This window comes from Meriones unguiculatus, chromosome 16, assembly GCF_030254825.1.
Source record: "Meriones unguiculatus strain TT.TT164.6M chromosome 16, Bangor_MerUng_6.1, whole genome shotgun sequence".
Taxonomy (NCBI): Eukaryota; Metazoa; Chordata; class Mammalia; order Rodentia; family Muridae; genus Meriones; species Meriones unguiculatus.
Genome location: NC_083363.1, coordinates 17796142 through 17814814, shown reverse-complemented (window position 1 = coordinate 17814814; position 18673 = coordinate 17796142). Strand labels below are relative to the sequence as shown.

The 18673-nt window shown below is 45.1% G+C and overlaps 1 protein-coding gene across 2 annotated transcripts in view; it reads left to right on the top strand.

Annotated features, from left to right (window-relative positions):
• Rtkn2 (rhotekin 2) overlaps window positions 1–18673 on the top strand; it is a 62155-nt gene that overhangs the window by 18222 nt on the left and 25260 nt on the right. For both annotated transcript variants that reach the window (XM_021635247.2, XM_060369417.1), the window contains 4 exons: window positions 848–901; window positions 2421–2538; window positions 4725–4925; window positions 17909–18003. In XM_021635247.2, the coding sequence (XP_021490922.1) occupies window positions 848–901; window positions 2421–2538; window positions 4725–4925; window positions 17909–18003 (468 nt within the window). The remainder of the gene's footprint in view (window positions 1–847; window positions 902–2420; window positions 2539–4724; window positions 4926–17908; window positions 18004–18673) is intronic.

The following is an 18673-nucleotide window of genomic DNA, read 5'->3' as shown; positions in this document are numbered from 1 at the left end:
CCTGAATTCAATTCCAGGGACCCACGCAATGGAAGGCGGGAACCAACTTCCACAGGTTGCCTCCGACTACACACACACATTCACAAAGTAAATGTTAAAAAACAAAAAGTTATGAGTCCCTAAGTTAGCTTGGATATTAAAACATTTGAAAGGGAACCTCGGCCAAAATTGTAAAATTCATACAAAGAACCAGTGACAGTCACATGCCCCCCAAAGACAACAATCCTAGCATGGTGTTGGCATTGGGATGGGTAGTTGTTGATAACTGATTCGGTTCCACCCATGAAGTGTTTGGCCCAGGAACAGATACCAGCTCAGAAAGGCACAGCTACTAAGGCAGACATCACAAAGCTGGGTGGGGGTGGGGGCTGAGAAAGGCATAGATAAGGAGCCAAAATAATCATTTAGAAGAAAACATTTTCACTTCAAATACCGCGCCCCTCCCCCCATTTCACATATACTTAGTAACTTCTAAAAATACCACCTATAGATCTGGAGAGATGGCTCAGTGGCTAAGAGTGTGTATTTGCTCTCTGAAAGGACCTGGGTTGGGAGTGGGTAGTCTCTACACGATGGCTCAGCTCCCGCGGATGCAGCGCCCTCTGCTGGCCATCGTGGACATCAGCCGTGCAAGTGGTCTAGAGAGGTCTTGCAGACGAAACACCCAAACACATAAAAATAAATAAAAAATAAATAAAAAAACCTCCAGGCACTAATTAGACAATGTGTTCTGTACATTTCTTCCTGTCTTTGGCGGGCACGATCTGTTATTGAATTCAGGGGTTCACCATCTTGGGTGTAATAAAAATTACCAAAATAATTGTTTTTTTTTTTCCCTTCTTTGTAGATATTCGAATACCACTGATGTGGAAAGACTCCGATCACTTCAGTAATAAAGAATGTATGTATGGCTTTCATTTGTAATTGGAAACGTTTTCTTTACTGCACAGGATGCAAATTTATGATTTTTTAAAAAAATTTTTTTGAGGACAGAATTCTTTGGTTTTGCAGTCGATTGCTGCCATTTGGCAATAAGCACAGTGTTGGTGAACTGTTGTTTTCTGATTTGGCGCCTGCATATCAGTTCCCTGATTCGGATTAAGATACCCGTGCCGAGTACACGCTCCCATCATTGGTGGGACTTTGAGTGATGGGCTCAGTGTGGAGAGATAGGGAGAAAGGTAGAGTGCCCGCTTCCCCCATCCCGTCCTCCCTCCCTACAAAAAGCATGGAGTAAATCGGCAAAGGTGCCATTTTTTTTCTCTCTGACGATCCAGAAGGTCTGTGCTTTACATTGGTAGTTTATTCAAGAGGCTGTAATGAAAGATTTTTAGCTTTATGTTTCTGGGGGGCCTTTTCATTTTGTTTTTGTTTGTTTGTTTGTTTGTTTTTCTTCTTCACCATTTTATTGGCTGCATGCAGTATTCACAAGTCTTTGTACCGCTTGGATTATGGATGGTTAACCTGAAATGTTCCCTAGCTGTGTGAGGCAAAGCCTGGCGCCCTGATATCCCTTTATCTGCCTTGTCCTCTGTGATGGCTTTGTTCTTCATATTCCAAAAGCCGAGTGGTACTGGGCATAATTAGTTTAGGACGAAGAATCTAAATCAGGTTAGTGTTTGTTTTTCAATTAGGACACATAATTCACTTCACCAAGGAATGCATGTGGGAAATGAGTCAATCTTCCTGATTACTGTAGAGGATAAACTTTCCTAAAGAGCTCCGTGATTCTCAAAAATGAGTTAGCCCTTTAATCACTCAGTGTTTTTGAGAACAGCACCAAATTGAGAGGCTTTGCAGCTGTTTCTGTTGTCTATTTCATTCCTGCATTTCGTTTTCCCTTGTCTCGCCATTGCTTTGCCTGCTCTTGGGATGTTGAGGTTTTCAGGTAGTTTATTCCCTTGCTTGTAGTTTGGTGGAAGACATTTGGCCACTGTTGCCGTACCTGCCAGTAAAAATCACTTTTTCTTAAGACATCAAGTGACAAAGGGAATCATTGTGTGAGGCATTAAATTTACTAGTAGGGCGTAGCGTTTGTCAGTGACCAGATCTGACGCTGGTGATATCTTTGGGATGCTGAGGGACCAGTGTTTGTTTGTTTGTTTGTTGTTTGTTTGTTTTTGAGACAGGGTTTCTCAGTGTAGCCTTTGTTGTCCTGGATTCAACGCTGTGGACCAGGCTGGCCTTGAACTCACAGAGTTCCGTCTGTCTCTGCCTCTCTGAGCACAGATTAAAGTTGTGTACCACCACGCCCTGCTCAACGTTTATTTTAATTGCTCCTTGGTCTGCGGTTGGGTTTGAGTTGGGTGAGGGACTGCCACACACAGGAAGCAGTGGCTAGGGGCTGTGGCAGGGCGAGTGTCTCACCCAGGCATGATCTGTTCCGCTTGTGATGGCTGCTACCGCTGTCTCTCCTCTAGGCACACAGCGCTACGCCATCTTTTGTTTATTCAGGATGGGAGCCGAAGTGTTTGATACTGACATGGAGATCGTGGATCAGACAATCACAGATATATGTTTTGAAAATGTCACTATATTGTAAGTAAATTTTACCCTTAAAGAGTGAGATCTGAAATTGTGCCTCTTTTTCTTATCTATAAAGAAGGCCTAATTTACTGTCTTTAAATTCTGATGGCCTACATCCTGGTGGTCCTTGGACGCTTTTCAAAGCATTATCAGCTTTAAAATGTTTAAAAGTTATGCTTTTCTGGATTCAGAATAAAACAGAAGTCTTTAGAGTTAATACTAGCAGCAAAGAGTTGATTCATTGGCTCTGCTAAACTTTTAACAAATATTTACATTTCTATTGTTAAACAAGCTATGAGTATAATAGAATTTTGTTTTGCGTTTGGTGCAATACAGTGAATTCGGGCATAAGCTGATTTTGTTTTTCTTCACAGGAAATTTAATGACAAAAGCAATAAAGTGGTAAAGCAGTTTGCTTCTACGTCATTCTCTAAGTGCTTATTATGGTGACTTTTGGGGTGTTTTTTTCTCTTATGGCAGACTTCCCTTATGTACTAAAAAAAAAAAAAAAAAAATGAAGAGCAGCCCAGCCATCTTAAGGGTTCTTTTATCTCTCTACTCTGTGCAGGGCCCATTTTATTACGGTCCTCACACAGAAAGGCTGACGCAGCTCCTCCGATAGCCGTGGAGATCATTTTTAACCAGCGTGGGCTTTTCCTGGCCTCCCTTTAGAAGGCTCTGTTGGCCTGCCTCCTCTTGGGATCTGTTCCTTGGGAGCTTTTTAAGCTGCCATTTCTATTTTGAGTGGTATTAGCTTCGGAGCCTGCTGTGGTGGGTTCCGTAGCACGCCCTTGGCTATCCAGTGATAGCAAGTATGCAGTGATTCTTGAGATCTCAGAGCCAGTCATGTGACGCTGACCGGCCCTCGGCAGACAGTATTCTGTGGCTTCTGCATTAATGTCCCAGAGTAATCATATAGGACAGAACGATGTGCTACCCCGGCTGTTAGCAGTAACACAGGCCTTTTTACAACTTGTGTTGAAGCCAAAGGAATTCAGCTAGACCCTGCCTTGCCTCAGGGATAGCCCCAAGTTCTTGTAGAATTCGGGCTCAAGTGTATTTCCTTCATTATCTCTCTATCTTTATTTCTATTTTCAGATGTTGCTAATGACTTTTCCCCCCCTGCCAAAATTATCCCACTCACTAATCTGCTCTTTTCTTCACATCACTCTGCTATTGTTTGTTTTTTGCCACAAAGACAAAAGTTAGACAGACCCCCCCCATTCTCTCCCCCTGCAGGAAGAACAATACAAATGACTTAGAAGACAACATATGATTTATTGGTATTTTTTTGTATAAATATTTTAAATTGGCCTAAAAATAGCTGCTGACAAATGTTCTAAATGTTAAAAAAAATGTGCTCTTTGTTATGATGCTTGTTTTTAATAAGTCTTCAATATTTATGAATCTCTGGTTTTCTTCTAAATATTGACATTTGTTACTCATTACCAGGAATACTGTATGTTCAGAAGTTGCCAAGTAAGAAACTATAAAAATATCTGCAAGTTGGTTCTTGGCTTTCTCTAAACTGTAGATTGGCCATTTGAATTGTAAAGCCCCAGGACTGCCTGCCTTCTGTCTTAAGGTCGAATCAGCAGATGGATGTGGTCCTAAGTGTGTTGCTCTAAGTTTTGTTTGGTTTGGGGGATGGGGGTGTTGTTTGTTGGGGTGGTTTTTTTTTGTTTTTTGTTTTTTTTTTTGTTTTTTTGTTTTTTTTGTTTTTTTTCTTTTTTTGAGATACAGTTTATCTGTGTAGCCCTGGCTGTCCTGGAACTAGCTCTGTAGACCAGGCTGGCCTCAAACTCATAGCCATCCATCTGCCCGCCTGCCTCTACCTCCCAAATGCTGGGATTAAAGAGCGACAACACAGTGGGTTTCTATGCCAATGGTAGTTCATTGTACTGAGAAAGAGGGAAGTTGGCCTTCGTGCTCACTAAAGTATAGAGTTTCCGTTTGTCTGTGTATTTTCTTTGTGTGCGTGTTTGGGCCCGAGAGTGAGAGGACACGTGTGAAGGGGAGCCTGTGTGGCAGCCTGTAAAAGTTACAGTGTGATTTTTAGACTGGATACAGGTGAGTCTCCTGGCCCCTTCTGTATGCTTCAATTGTTGAGGATGAATATGGCAAAGGCAGGCAGGGAGCCTTGGTGGTTCTCTTCTCCTGAATGAGGCTCCCAGCATTGCAACTGCTCTTGCCTTTAGCCACGACGCCGGACCAGACTTCCAGATAAAGATAGAAGTGTACAGCTGCAGCGCGGAGGAATCATCCTCGTCCATAACCAACACGCCGAAAAAGCTGGCCAAGAAGCTGAAGACGTCCATCAGTAAAGCCGCAGGAAGGAAAATAAGCTCAGCGCTCCAGGAAGAGAACGGGGAGGCGTGCTTGCTTGCCAGCTCTGTTGCGTAAGCCTTCTGATAGTTTGTGTGTGGTACTTCGGAGCACTGTCTTTGGATGTGTGTTTGCATTTTAAATGGAAACACATCCAGAAACAGAAGGAAAAGTCGGTTGTGTGGTGTCTACCCAGCTCAGATCCATTCCGGAGAGGTGCTTAGCCCCTTCCCTTGAAGGACAGGAGTCAGGTGACCTGCCTCTCAGCTCTTTTGAATTCCACATCTACCAGAAAGATGAAATGTTTTTTCTCAAAAGGGGCCTGTATATGTTCAGTATCTGCTGCTTGGGTTTCTATATGCATGCTGTGTTTTTTTTTTAATGTTTTTATCCCTTTAATAAACAAATACAATATTATTATCACATGTAAAAAAATTTAAAAATAAGACTTTATGTAATAGTCTGTATTCAAATTGTACAGTGCTGGGAAAGTACCTTTGAGGTGTGTCGGTTCAAATCAGGACCAAATGAAGTTGGCAAGGATGTGGTTGAGTGAGTCTTTAGGTTTCTTAGAGCCTGCTACAGTTCCGTCCACTGCTTTTCCTTGGCCTTACTTATTGAGGAAACCAAGTTTTGCAGGGTGCCTGTATTTGTAATCTAGCTGATTGTTATCTCGGTGCTGTTTTTAAACCATTTCCCTGGCTCCTGTATTTCCTGCCACCCTGTAATGGATCTGAGGGACCGGTTGGATTCCGATTCTCCATTGGGGGATCTTTTTAGGTGTATTCTCACTGTGTGCCATTAGGAGGCCCTGGTCCACTTTTGAGTTCAGCTGTTTCCAGCCTGATGTGTTATTATAAAGTTCGCTACCTTTTATCCGGCGCTTTTAGCAGCCACTGCCCATAACTCTTTGTTTCACTGAAGACAATACTTTGATGGCTCCCTAGACTTGCTCTGCATTTCTTTGTAATTCCTTGAGAGTTTGGTACGAGGTGTTTTTATCCCATTCCTCCTCTTTCCCAGCTCCACCCAGGTTCATCCCCCACCTCTTACCTGCTCAACTCGATATCCTTTTTTTTTTCTTACCACCCAAATCCTTCAAGACCTCAAGACCAATTCATGCTGCCCAAGTATTCTTGGATGTGTGAATCGCAGTTGATTTTTCCAGGGAAAAATGAGAATGCTGTCTTTCTTTCTTTACTGGCAGCTAACAGTCGCCAGTAGTTCCACAGATAGTAGTGGGGTTGTGTGTCCAACTTCCCTCAGCATGCTGGGATTTGGTCCGGCTTGGGCTTGCACAGGTCTTGTGCGTGCTGTCGAAACCACTGTGAGACCTGTCTGAGCAGCTGCCGTGCTGTGTCTGAAGGTACAGTTTCCGTGTAGTCATCCTCCGCCTCTGGCTCCTCTACTCTTTTCGCCCTGTCTTCTACAGTGATTCGTGAGCCTTGGGAAGGAGAGGGGCAAGATGGATGTTGGTGCTCTGTATTTCTTGATAGGCCACCACGCTTGCAGAGAAGACAACAGCTTCACAAATTCTCTGGCTCCAAGTGTAAGAAAATCAATGCAGGAGAGAGAGAGAGAGACAAAACGTCTTTTACACTTCACCAAGCTTTAGACCTCTAAACGTGTGGTGATCACCAGCGTAGATGTGAACATTGTGTTATTTGAGCTCTCAAGTCTTTACACGTTTGGGTTTTCTCGTGTTACGGTTCTGATTCTCCCTCCTACATCACGGGATCCCTCAGCGTGACCGGAGCAGCATCCTTTCGCCAAGCTCATCTTTGGAGGCTTCCTTGCTGTGTGTTTCAGTGTGGTGTTCCTTATTCAGTGTTTGTCTCCTCCCCCCCCCCCCCCCCCCCCGCTGAGCCCAGAATCAGCATTTCTGCACAGAGCCCTGACTTTCTCCGTGCACTTCCTTCAGGCATCCTGTGTTTCTCCACAGTTTTATGCCTGTGTTTTATTGGGGAAGTGTTGACTCAACTACCTTACATTACTGGAATTTCTTTGCAAGGCTAATAGAGCTGGCTCTTCGGCCCATCTTGAAAGTTCTATCATTGCAGATGAGAAATATCGTAGGTGTTGATCCTGGACCTCGGTCATCAAGATCTAGTTGAGAACTCTTCCCGTACCAGATATTTGGGTCGCTTTCCACTATGCATTGTTTATGTTTTCGTTTTTGCTTTTCTAAGACAATATTTTTGTACGTAGCCCCGGCTGTCTTAGAACTTTTTAACTTGCTCTGCAGACTAGGCTGGCCTTGAGTTCAGAAACCCTCCTGCCTCTGCCTCCCTGGTGCTGGGTTGTAAAGGTGTGCCTTACCACTGCACAGCCTTTTTTTTGATGATTTCGACTGAGGCTTGAACCCAGAAATGTGCTATATGCCATGACTGACTGCAGTGCCTAGAGGCTAGCACCGTTAAACCTAAGTATTTGCAGTATAGTATTAGGCATAGTTTTGATAGTTCATTCAGGTTTACCAAAATGCCATCTATGAGTCATTAAATTGACTTTATGATCCATGAATAAATGAATCTCGGTCTGTGATGTGAAAACAGTTCTAGAAGATTCTCTCCCACACATGTTAAAACAGGCTGGGGTCCTTTGTTTTTCTTCCTTGCCACAGAAGACCTGTTATTAAATGATTAAGATGCCATGTGACAGACTGATATAAAGGAAGCTTATTGTGGGAAACAGGTGGAAGGGAAGTGAGAGGAGGGGAGCATCCATGAGTGAGTGAATGAGAGAGAGAGAGAGAGAGAGAGAGAGAGAGAGACAGAAAGTGTATAAGAAAAAGAGAGCGCAGGGTGGCGCAGGCAGGTCCTTTTTACTGGCAGCGCACCCCAGGTGGTGGCATGGCAGGTGATGACATGACGTCAGAGGTTGCAAGGCCCCTGAAAGGCAGGCTAGTGGGACCACCTGTACGTTAACAAGACTACCTTAAGTATTTCACACCGGAATCCTGTCGGTGGTTGCTGGAATGGGTTTTGCTCTGACATAAGGTATTGGTATCAGTTACTTTTCTGTTGCTGTCATAACACACGGTGACTGAGGCAGGTTCCACGGAGCCACTGTTTGTGATGGCAGAGCAAAGGCTTGCAGGCAGGATCAGGAAGCTGAGCACTCACTTTTCTTAGTGCAAGCACAAAGCAGACAGAGCGCTGGATGGACCAGTCTTTGAAAGCTCAAGGCCCATCCCCAGGTGACATGACGACACACTTCCTCCAACAGGGCCACACCTCCTAAGCCTCCCCAAACAGCCACCAACCCGGGACAAATCATTCAAAGGCTGGAGACTGTGGGGGCCATCTCATTCATATCACATCGATATTAGAAGCATTTCTTTCTTTCTTTTTCTGGTTCTTCGAGGAAGGGCTTCTCTGTGTAACAGAGCCCTGGCTGTCCTGGACTCGCTTTATAGACCAGGCTGGCCCCGAACTCCTAGAGATCTGCCTGTCTCTGTCTCCTGAGCACCGGGATTAAAGGCATGCGCCACCACATCTGGCCTCAGGATTGTGTACTTCTGCTTTCAGATTGGAATGTGTTTGGTTGGAAGGAGCCTTGGTGGTTATCTGGTACAGTGGCTGCATTTCTCAGGAGCAGCATGGTTTAAGAACCGGCAGGACCCCTAGGTTCACTCCCAGCTGCACGTGCATGCTGCATTTCCCCTGGGCCTTCTCCTCCACTGGAAGGCAGGGTCCCTTGCCTTTTGAGGGCTTCAGACATCCTGGAAGCAAGTGACAACAATGAACAGTTCTGAACACCTGAAAACTTTGTTCTTTGACAGTGAGTACTTAAGTTTTCATTCTTTCCAAGTCAGAGTAAAACACTCTCTACCCTGTCCCACACAAAGAGAATAACAATGATACATTAATATCTAATTCCATAGTATCATCATTATGAAATTCAGTAAGTTAATTTTTGGATTTTGTATACAGTAGGCATTTAATAACTGTACCTCTCTGTTATTATTGCTGTTGTTCTTTTTTTTTTTTTTTCTGAGTTCTTGCTGAAGCACTACAGTTAGACATGCATACAGTTGACATGGGACATACAATGTAGATGTGGTTTCGTGTTCAGGCCCTCCCCTTTGTAATTTCATAGGAGATAATGTAGATGAGGCTAGACCCTTTGTATGGCCCGCATTTCCCTGCAAAGCTGGGTGGTTTTCTTGGGAGCGTCACGCTGTGTGTTACATTATTGCTCAGAGGGACAAGTGTCTTGATTCCTCAGTTCACATTTGGCCTCTGTAATTTGCCCATGAATTCAAATGCTGTTGTTTTTACTGTTTTGTTTTTGTTTGTTTGTTTGATTATTTTATACCTCTAAAGTCTGTCAAAAGACGTGATAATACCGTTGCTTGCATTTTGCCCACTGGTGCTCTGTGAGCCACAGCCTTTTCTTGGCCTCTCAGGTTTGGATGCAGAGGACGCCGGCTCACACACAGCAGGCGTGTCCTCTCAACGTTTGCCCTGGCACCTGGCAGTTGCTGGTGAATAGCATCGGTGTTCAGAGAGCGTCCAAGGATGGACTTTGCTTTTTTACAAAATACAGATCAAGTTCAGTGTCGAGACTTCCACTGCGGGTCTTATTTAGTCTTTAACCAAAATGAGTGCAAAGGAAATAGTATGTAACTAGGAGATGGTATCTGACCAAATATAGCTATTTTTACTTGACAAGAATGCAGTTTTTTCTCTGACTACCATCTAAGTAGTCTTTATTTCTCATACCGCGTGATTCCAGCATCCCTCCCCCTGCCAATATTACAGCAGTCAGCCTACTTGATAGAAAAATGTAGCTGATTAAACTTTGGGGAACTCAGTATTAGGGTTGGCGCAAAGGAATGAGTGTAATGTTTTAGAAACAAAATGTTATCCCAGCTAGAATGCTTTGAAACTGAGGTCATTGTTGGCTTGGAAGATGCCCATGTAATTAGTCATGGGCTAAAAATGAAACGACTTCAGATACCATCATAAAATGGTATTGTTGGCCTTAAAGAAGACACTGAACATTTTTGGTAATTTTTAGAATGTTCCCTGATGTGACTCATTTTCTCTTTTTATCTGTGGAATTTAGGCTTACCAAAATCTCTTTAGCTAGATCTTGCCAGATCTTCTAACAGCTGAATTAACTGTTTTGTGGGGGGTTTTTTTGTTTTGTTTTTTGTTTTTTTTTTTTGTTTGTTTGTTTGTTTTTTTTTGGTGACCAGAACTATGTTCTTCATTGTTCAGACATACTTAAAAAAAAAAAAAATTGTGGAAACTTGTAGTATCCTTTGTGATATTTTTGTTGACTAGAAGACAAACTAAATTAAAATACAAAACAAGCAAGCTGCTGGGGTGAAAAGAGAGAACACAGTTAAGAGAGCCTGTGTTCGTGATTCCAGTTCCAGGGCACCTGACGTCCTCCTCTGGCCTCTGAGGGTGCTGCACAGGCATGCCACACTGGTGTCCACGCAGGCAAAACACGTACTCGGAGAATAAAAAAATGAGTCCGCCAAGAAGCCACAGTGCTACATCTTAAATTAGAATGAAGATATAAAGCAAGGCTCCTGACACAGCTCCAACAGAAGATTTGTGATTTGAAACGGTACTGTTAAAAGGTTTGATAGTGTGAATGCTAAAGTGGCTTCTAAATTTAACTAAGGGATCACACGAGTTCCACATACAACTGGCCTTGCAAAGGACCACGGGGCAGGAAGTCCTGAGGCTCCCGGAGCTTCAGGGGTCGCTAGTCACTCAGGGTGCTTGTGCCTTATAAAATGCAGGTACTATGTTTTTCGTATTTTTTTTTTTTAAGAGCCCCTTAATTTTACGTTGGTTGTTGATGAGATGTAAAGGCAGCTTGACATGGGGGCGGGGAATCTCTCGCCAGCCACTCTCAAGTCAGTTCCATTCTCTGAACTTCACGCTCTTTATCCGCAAAGGTGAGCCAGAAGGATCTGCACTGCTCACGCGGCCCTCAGAGATGTGGCCTCTCAGCGGGTCTGAAAGGAAAGCAAGCGGTCACAGTTCCGTGGTTCTTCTCAAGCAGACACAGTACTGAGATCTCTGCCAGCCACTGACGTGCAGAGGGGGTTTTTGGCTCCTCCACTTAACCACACACCAACCAAGTCATTAGAAAAGCGGCCTGAGTTTAAGGATGAGAACCTAGAAAAGCGAGGGTGTGGTGGCCGTGGGGTCCTGTTTCAGCTGTTCTGGAGGGGATGATGCTATGCTTCTAAGCAGGTACCTTCCTCTCTGTGATGTTTTTACTTGGGCTGCACACCCGGATTTCCTCCAAGGTTACATGGTACCTAACCAGTTATCTCCTTTGGCCATATCATCTGCTTGCCTACTCATTTTTAGAAGGAATAATTAGTACCTTTCTTTTTCATATTGCTACTTTTGGGTGGACCTGGAGGTTAGTGAGCTGTGTATTTATCTTTTAATAGTTGGGGAAGGGGGTTCTTGGGCATGATCACGCTTTAAAGCCTTTGCTGGTTAGTTGTTATTGTCACCTTGACACAAGCTGGAGTCACCTAAGAAGAGTGAACCCCAGCGAGGAAATAGCTTCATCAGATTGGCCTGTAGGCCAGTCTGTGGGGGTATTTTCTTGATTAATGACTAATGTGGGAAGGCCCAGCCCTTTGTGGGTGGTGCCGTTCCCCAGGCAAGTGGTTCCCTGGACAAGTGGGTCCCCGGGTATATAAGAAAGCAGGCTAATCAAGCCATGAGGATTAAGCCAGGAAACAGCCTTCTTCTCAAGCCCCTCCTTCAGTCTCTGCCTCCGGGTTCCTACCTTGACTTCCTTCTAGTTCAGGACTGCCGGTAAGCTATGAGATTAAATAAACCCTTTTTTTTCCAAGTAGCTTTTTGTCGTGATGTTTATCACAGCAACAGAGAAGCAACCTAATACAGAGCCTAAGAAAAACCTTAAAACCTGTAATTCAGTCTTTGCAGTTTTTACCCACTCAGCCTCACGAATAGCAGGCCAGCTCTCCAATGCTCCAAGTGAGGGTCCCCACAGGTTACACCTATGTGTACGAGAGAGCAGTGTTCATGTTAGCTGTGCTGGAGTGACTGATCTGAAGTGAAGGCTCCTCAAGTAGTGTGTGTGGTGGTCAGTAAGGAGAAATTGTGTGTCTTCTACAAATAAAACCCTGGCATGTTTTGCTGTTTGTTTGTATTGTCATTTTCTTTCTCCCTCCCACTGTTGGATCTCTTCCCTCCTGAGGGAAATATAGACAGAGACAGCTTGTCTGCTCCCTCGAGCTTCTCAGATTCTGGCCTTGCCTAGAGCATCAGGGTCCTCCCACCCTCTTCTTCCTTCTGCCCTTTGGTTATCCCCAAGGGCTGGTCGCTGTTGACCACAGGGCGCTGCGGATCATCATAGCAAGGACCTCTCCGCCTCCACCCCCACCCTCACCCCTCTCTTTCCGCCTTCGAGCCCTGCTCCTGCCCTTCCTTGGGTGAACACAAGCCTTGGTAAAGTGCTGTTTTAATCACTTCCTCACCTGTAAACATGAGGGCCGATGAGATGCTGAAGATTAGTCATCGGTCCCCGTCTTGAGACAGATGGCCATGCACCTTGGGAGCTCTTGGTACAACTGGAGTGTTGTACAGTTGTTAGTTTCTGTGGTGTCTCACTTTGCCCTGAAAGGGTTCAGCACTAGGATTATGGCGCAGGCGTTACAGGATAAAGCAGTTTGATGTTGCTTTGTTCCTCACTCCCTGTGAGCTCTCCATTTCTCTCTCGTAGCTGATCCTTTAGACGCTGTTGATATTCTCGACTGTCAGGGAATCCACCAGCCAGCTTTCCTTGCTTCTGTGTGTCTAGGGCCCGTCTGCTAGAGCACTGGATCCCACCCGACTGTCTTCTTCGTGACTCAGGTGGTTCCCTTCCCACTTCCTACTTCCCTGGGTCATCAGCTTTTTGTCTACTCGATCATCTCCTGAATAGATCAGCATGCTGAAGGGCCTCCATGGCACTTGGTCTCAGGAAATAGTTTTCACAGTCCTGTTTCACCTTCTTCTCCTATCATTTTAGCTGACTTTCATCATATCTCCTCTGTTGAAACCCACAGGAAGTCCTGCTGAGACCAGCCAGGCACTATACTGTGGTACACCTGATCTTGGCTCATTAGAGTCCTCTTTCCAGATAAACTGCTCTGTTGACTCCCCATGAGGTTAACCTTTGACTTGTCTTCTCAGGCTCTTGGATTTCTTTCTTGGTTTTTCTTCTGCAGTAGTGACTGCTCCTTGCCTGTCTTCTTTGCTCATTGCTTTTCAACTTAATCCAAAATGTTGTCTTTGATCATTGGCCTTTACTTGGTTTTCCAACTTTCATGAAATTCCATCTCTGTACTGGAAACTCCCAAATTTAGATGTTCAGTGTCTTCTTTTCTGCCTCTAGACCCAAGACCTACCTGATTGCCCAATAATGGACAATTAAATTGAATTGCTCCAAACTCAAGTCCATATGTAATCCCATCCCCGACCCCATTTTGGTTAGTGACTATCTTTTTAGTTGCTTGAGCACGAAGCCTCAATGCTGTCCTCTGGTGTTCTTTCCCAAGCTGCGTTCACACGGAGTCAGCTTCGAGCAGATCCGAGGAATGTCACCTCCTTCCTCAACCCCCTGGCCTGCATCCAGCCTACTTGATGTCTCTGTTTTTACTGTAGTTCCCCCCAAATCTGTCCACATAGCCACAGGGACCACTTCCTTCTGGTAGAACGCAGGCCACAGCAGCTGCCTCTAACCCGAAACCCACCATACTCGCTTCAGATGTCACTCGGAGAGCAATCCTGTCCTTATCCTGCCCACTAGGTATGGCTGTATGTAGCTTCTGCCCCCTGCTGGCCCACTGGACAGCTGCCATCACCATCCTTCTTCCTCACTACAGTCCAGCCACAGCACCACCTGGCTGTCTGAGCCAAGCCTGGCGTGTGCTCCTGTGGCCTTGGTCATCTCCTTTGACTGAGATGCATGTTTTTCTCTGCTCATGGCTTATTGCTTCCATTCAGGTCTCCACACAAACACGACTTGTATGTCAGGGTCTTCCTTTTCCCCTGCCCCTGTGAAACAGCCTCCTTCCACCTTAACCTTCCTTCCTAGCCTCATATACCTAATATAACTGAGTGTTTTGTTTTGCTTTGATTCCATTTTCCTTTCCTTGTAAGAGAGCACTCCTCCACCCTTCTTTTGCTCTCCGTAGCCTCAGCGGCAAACACAGACAATTCTATCTCGCTGTCGGTAATCCTTTTCCAAAAGACAGCACATTCTGTCTTCAGTAGTTGATAGGAAGCCTTTTTCTTTTCCTTTCACAAGGGAAAAATGATATTGCTTTATCAATTTAAAACACTTATAGTTTTCAAAAATGTGGTTCCATAAAACAAATGAGCATCTGGGGAGGGCGCATCATATATTACCTTGTTAGCACGCAGCTGGCATCATATTAACAGGCAGCTTTGGGTGTCATTAGCCTCTCTCCTTAGGATTGTGGTCTTCAGTTACTTTGATTCATTCTCCAGCCTTCTTCAATACTTCCTCAATTTTTCGAGGGGTGGGGCGGGGACTCACGTAGATGTTAGGGGAAAATAAAGGCTAATTATGAACGGCTCCATGGAAATGTGCACCGTGTTTGTCAGTGTTAGCAGAGGGTAGACCACATGGAACAGGCGGGGCTAGCAGAGGGTAGCTCGCACAGAGCATGAGACTAGTGACCTTGTTAGTGGCAATGTGATTCCCGGTGACCATGTGCAAAAGCGAGCTAAGTCTGGAGGCCCAGCAGCTTCCCGAAATGGCTGAAATTGTGCTCATGCCTCCCTGTTGAAAGTGTCGAGTTGAGATCTGGAGATGAAAGTACAATTTTTTTTTTTTTTCTGCGTAAACGTTAACCCAAAGCGCTGTGCACTGGAAGTTATTCTGGCTGGTAAGGATTATACAGTGAAAAACCAAGAGAACAGGCTGGAGCAACAGCTCAGCAGTTCAGAGCACTGGCTGCTCCTCCAGAGGACCTGGCTTCAGTTCCTGGCACCCTTATGGCTTTCTTACAATGAACTATAACTCCAGCTCCAGGGGATCCAGTGCCCTCTTCTGGCCTCCATGCTAACCAAGCACACACACACGGTACACAGACATACATGACTCCTTTTATTTTAGAGGAGGTGGAATGCATCCCTGTATGCTTGATGTGTGTGCGTATTTTTTTTTTTTGGGGGGGGAGCCCATTAAAGAATGCCTGTGTGTGTGCTTGCTCATCATGTACATTTTTATTATAGGGATCTGGTTAAAGATTTAACGGGAGCTAAGTTTATCACCTGACATGGTGAATAACAATTCCTGTCAGAACTGTCTTCTCCCCAAGAGTTGGTCCATATCTGTGTGTGCACACATGTAAACCTTTAACATGCTCCTTGAGATTCTACTATTCGGGAAAAAAGGAAAACTCATAAAATTAATGTTACTGGCACAGAAAATACAATTGTTATTTTGGGGCAGAAATTTTATTTATTTATTTATTTACTTACTTACTTACTTACTTATTTGTTGGCATTAGTTTTTTAAAAACTCTTTTATTTACATCTTCTTTATTTATTTTTTCTCCCTGTTCCACCATAATCCCTTCCAACACCCTAACACCAGGTAGGAGAGTGAAAGGGTTAGTGGGAGAGGAGGCACAGTTCTTTCTTAGCTGCTTCCTGCTGCTTAGGGTGGTCTGGTTCCTAGGAGCCAGTCTAATTCCAGTTTCAGGAGATCTTCAACTTCTTGTTTCACAACAGCAACTAAGGAGCAGCAAGGGGGAAGCAGGAGCAGCTTTGTTCTTTCACTTTTCTACCCTCTCTAGGCTCTAGCATTTATTTTCTCTCCAGATTCCTAAGATTCAAACTATCTGTAGCTGGCAAAGAGTTCCTCTCAGCTGGCATGAGGCAAATAGTCTGTTGCTATGGAACATCTGAATCAGCCCCACATCCCATGCCTGGGACCAAAACAAAAACATGTTCATATCCACAACATACATTTGTTTATTTATTTATTTATACATGCATACATACATTTGTTGATTGTTTATCCTGTTCTGGGCATTGAACTTAGATCCTCATACACACTAGGCAAACAGTTTTACCACTGAGCTAATACAACCCCTGTTCCAAATTCAATTTTTATAACCATTGACTTCCAGGATACAAATTCCATCTCCAGAGCGAGTGCTATGTTAATACAAGCATACAATGGACCATGGTGAGATGTGATGGCAGGCCCTCCCCTCCGGGGATCAGAGTCAAGGAACTGAAACTGTGAAAGAGCCACAAGAGTGGGTTTGGGTGCAGTGTATCTCCTCTTACCATGTGGGGCAACAGTGAGTTAGGCTGTCCACACCGGCTGGAGCCAGTCTTTAGATGTGGGCTGGAACCAGCAGCATGAAGTTCTTCACTCAGCTCTCAGCCTCAGACCATGAGTTCTTAGAATATCGGTGTTGGGTTGGCCTAGTTCCGTAGAGGCCTCACAGAAGCCTGGCAAGGGTTTGGTCAAGGTGGGTCTTCGTCAGATCTTGCCCTGAGAAGTCCGTGTCGCTCTGGGTCTGGCCAGACACCTCCCTTGCCATGACTTCCCCTTCCACTTAGACGTCAGCCCACCCTTCTTCTGCGGTTCGTGAAGCCCCGTGTTGTCCGTCTCTTCATACCCTGTGTGTGCCAGACACAGCTCTGTGTCCATTTCTGTTTTGTAGTTGTTTCTCCAGCTCTCCCTGAACAGGCCACATCGCCTCAGGATTTCTTGAATCGTTTTCTCCGCAGGATCTAGAGGATGTCTGTGTTTGTGTGTGCTCAGCGCGCTTGTCTAAGTCAAAGGTCAGCAGCGAGTGTCTTGCTTGATCACTCTTCGCTTTATTTGGGGGGGCGGCCTGTCACTCAGCCTGGAGTTCGTCCATTTAGTTAGGGGGCCTCTCCAACGACCTCCAGGGATCCACCCATCTCTGGCACCCGGTGCTGAGAGTACAGGTGTGTGCCACGTGACTTTTGCGTGGGTGCTGGGGACCTGGATGTGGGCCCTCATGCTGGCAAGCCAAGTCATCTACCAGCTGGGGTATTCCGCCAGCCCTGAGGTCTCTTTATGACTGCGCAAATGCTACCCCACATCCTCAGAGACGCTTTCTCTAACTTACCTTTGGGCATGGTTCTTCACACCCACTTTGTCTCTTTCATAGACAGGGCTTCATCACCACTAGGAGTTGCCAGTACTTTATATATTTGTGTTGGTGCTCTTTGCTCCTTTTTCCCTCCTGCCTGCGCCAGAATACAACCGTGGGTCCTCTTGACAACCAAAGGCCCATCACCTAGCACAAGGCTTAGCAAACTGTAGGAGAAAATGGAGAGCCTTAAAGCTGCTAAATTGGTTAATAGCTTGTACTGACTATAAATCTGTCATCCATTATTTTTAATATATATGTTCAGTTTGCTGTCCTGGACGGCCACCCCCACCCACCATCACTAGAACTTCCCTAGCCGAAATTCCGCACCCTTTCAGCCCTGACCCCTTTACCCCACTCAGCCCACCTATTGCTCTACTCCCTAAGTGCTGAACTACTGAGGACGAGATTTGTCCTTTTCCAGCAGGAATATTTCATTTAGCATACTGTCCTCAAAAGCCATCCATGTTGGGTATAGAATGTGTCAGAATCCTCCTCCTTTTGAAGGTTAGGTATTTAGTTTGTTTCATTGCTCCCCTTCCCCTGGCAGATGTGTAAGGTTCCAGATCCTCCACACCCCAGCGAACATTCCTCAGGCTCTGTACCCCTACCCCAGATTTGTTTTCACTAGTGGTCATTTTCCCCAGCAGTAGGTATTGGTTGGAGGGTGCCTTTTCATGCTTGACTAACCCTGGAACTGTTCAACACGCTTTGTTGCTGCTTTGGGCCTCCTGTGTGCTTTTGGAGAAATGTCAAGTTTGAGTCACTTGCCCTATTTTTGAAAGATTGGGTTGATGGTTCATTTTATTTTGTTGAACATTTGAATAGTTGACCTCATGGTTACAATAAATACCTAAGGATATCTCAAGATGTCTTCTCTCTCATTCCCAGGGGTGTGAGGTTCCATTTGCTAGCTCACACCACCCTGACCCTGGACAGCGCCGGGGACTGCTTCAAGACCCACAACCTGTCTGTTAACGGAGATGGTGAGTGCTGTTTGCTGTGGATCAGGTCTGCACATGTGGCGATGGTAGCTTCTAATTTTAGCCTGTCCCCCTGGAGGAGATACTGGCTTTGTAAATACACACATGGATCAGTCTGGTTCTTTTCCAGCATGCCTTTCTTCCCCAGAGGAGAAAAAAAAATAAAAGTTGTTTTTTCTTTTTTTTTTTTCTTCCAAATCTGACTTACAGTAGAAAGACCTGATGTATTCCGTGTCCGTATCTGTGACCCAGCGTTGATGGTTCTCCACTCTGCTAGCTGGACAGTCAGATGTGTCTGCTTTTAAAGTCAATGACCCAGGCAGCCACCCCTTCTGTTGATAGCAAGCAGAGGATAGGAAGGAAGTATGGTTCCGTTCATTATCATCCCTCCTCTTCTTAAATAATAATGGTAATTTCTTTCTTTTTCTTTTTCTTTTTTTTTTTTCTTCTGAAAGGAATCTTTGGGAATGTGTCATAGAAGCTTAGATGGCAGGGAAGGTCTGTGAGCACTTGGCCAGCTGTCCCCGGGATGGGGTATCGAAGAACAGCGCTGGCCGAGGAACTCAGCTGGAGGAACTGAGTTTACGTGTCTTCTAGGGGGAAGCATTATGAGCACGTGCGAGCTCATGGCCGCCACTTCATGCTCACTGCTGTGAAGCTCAGAGGCCCCAGT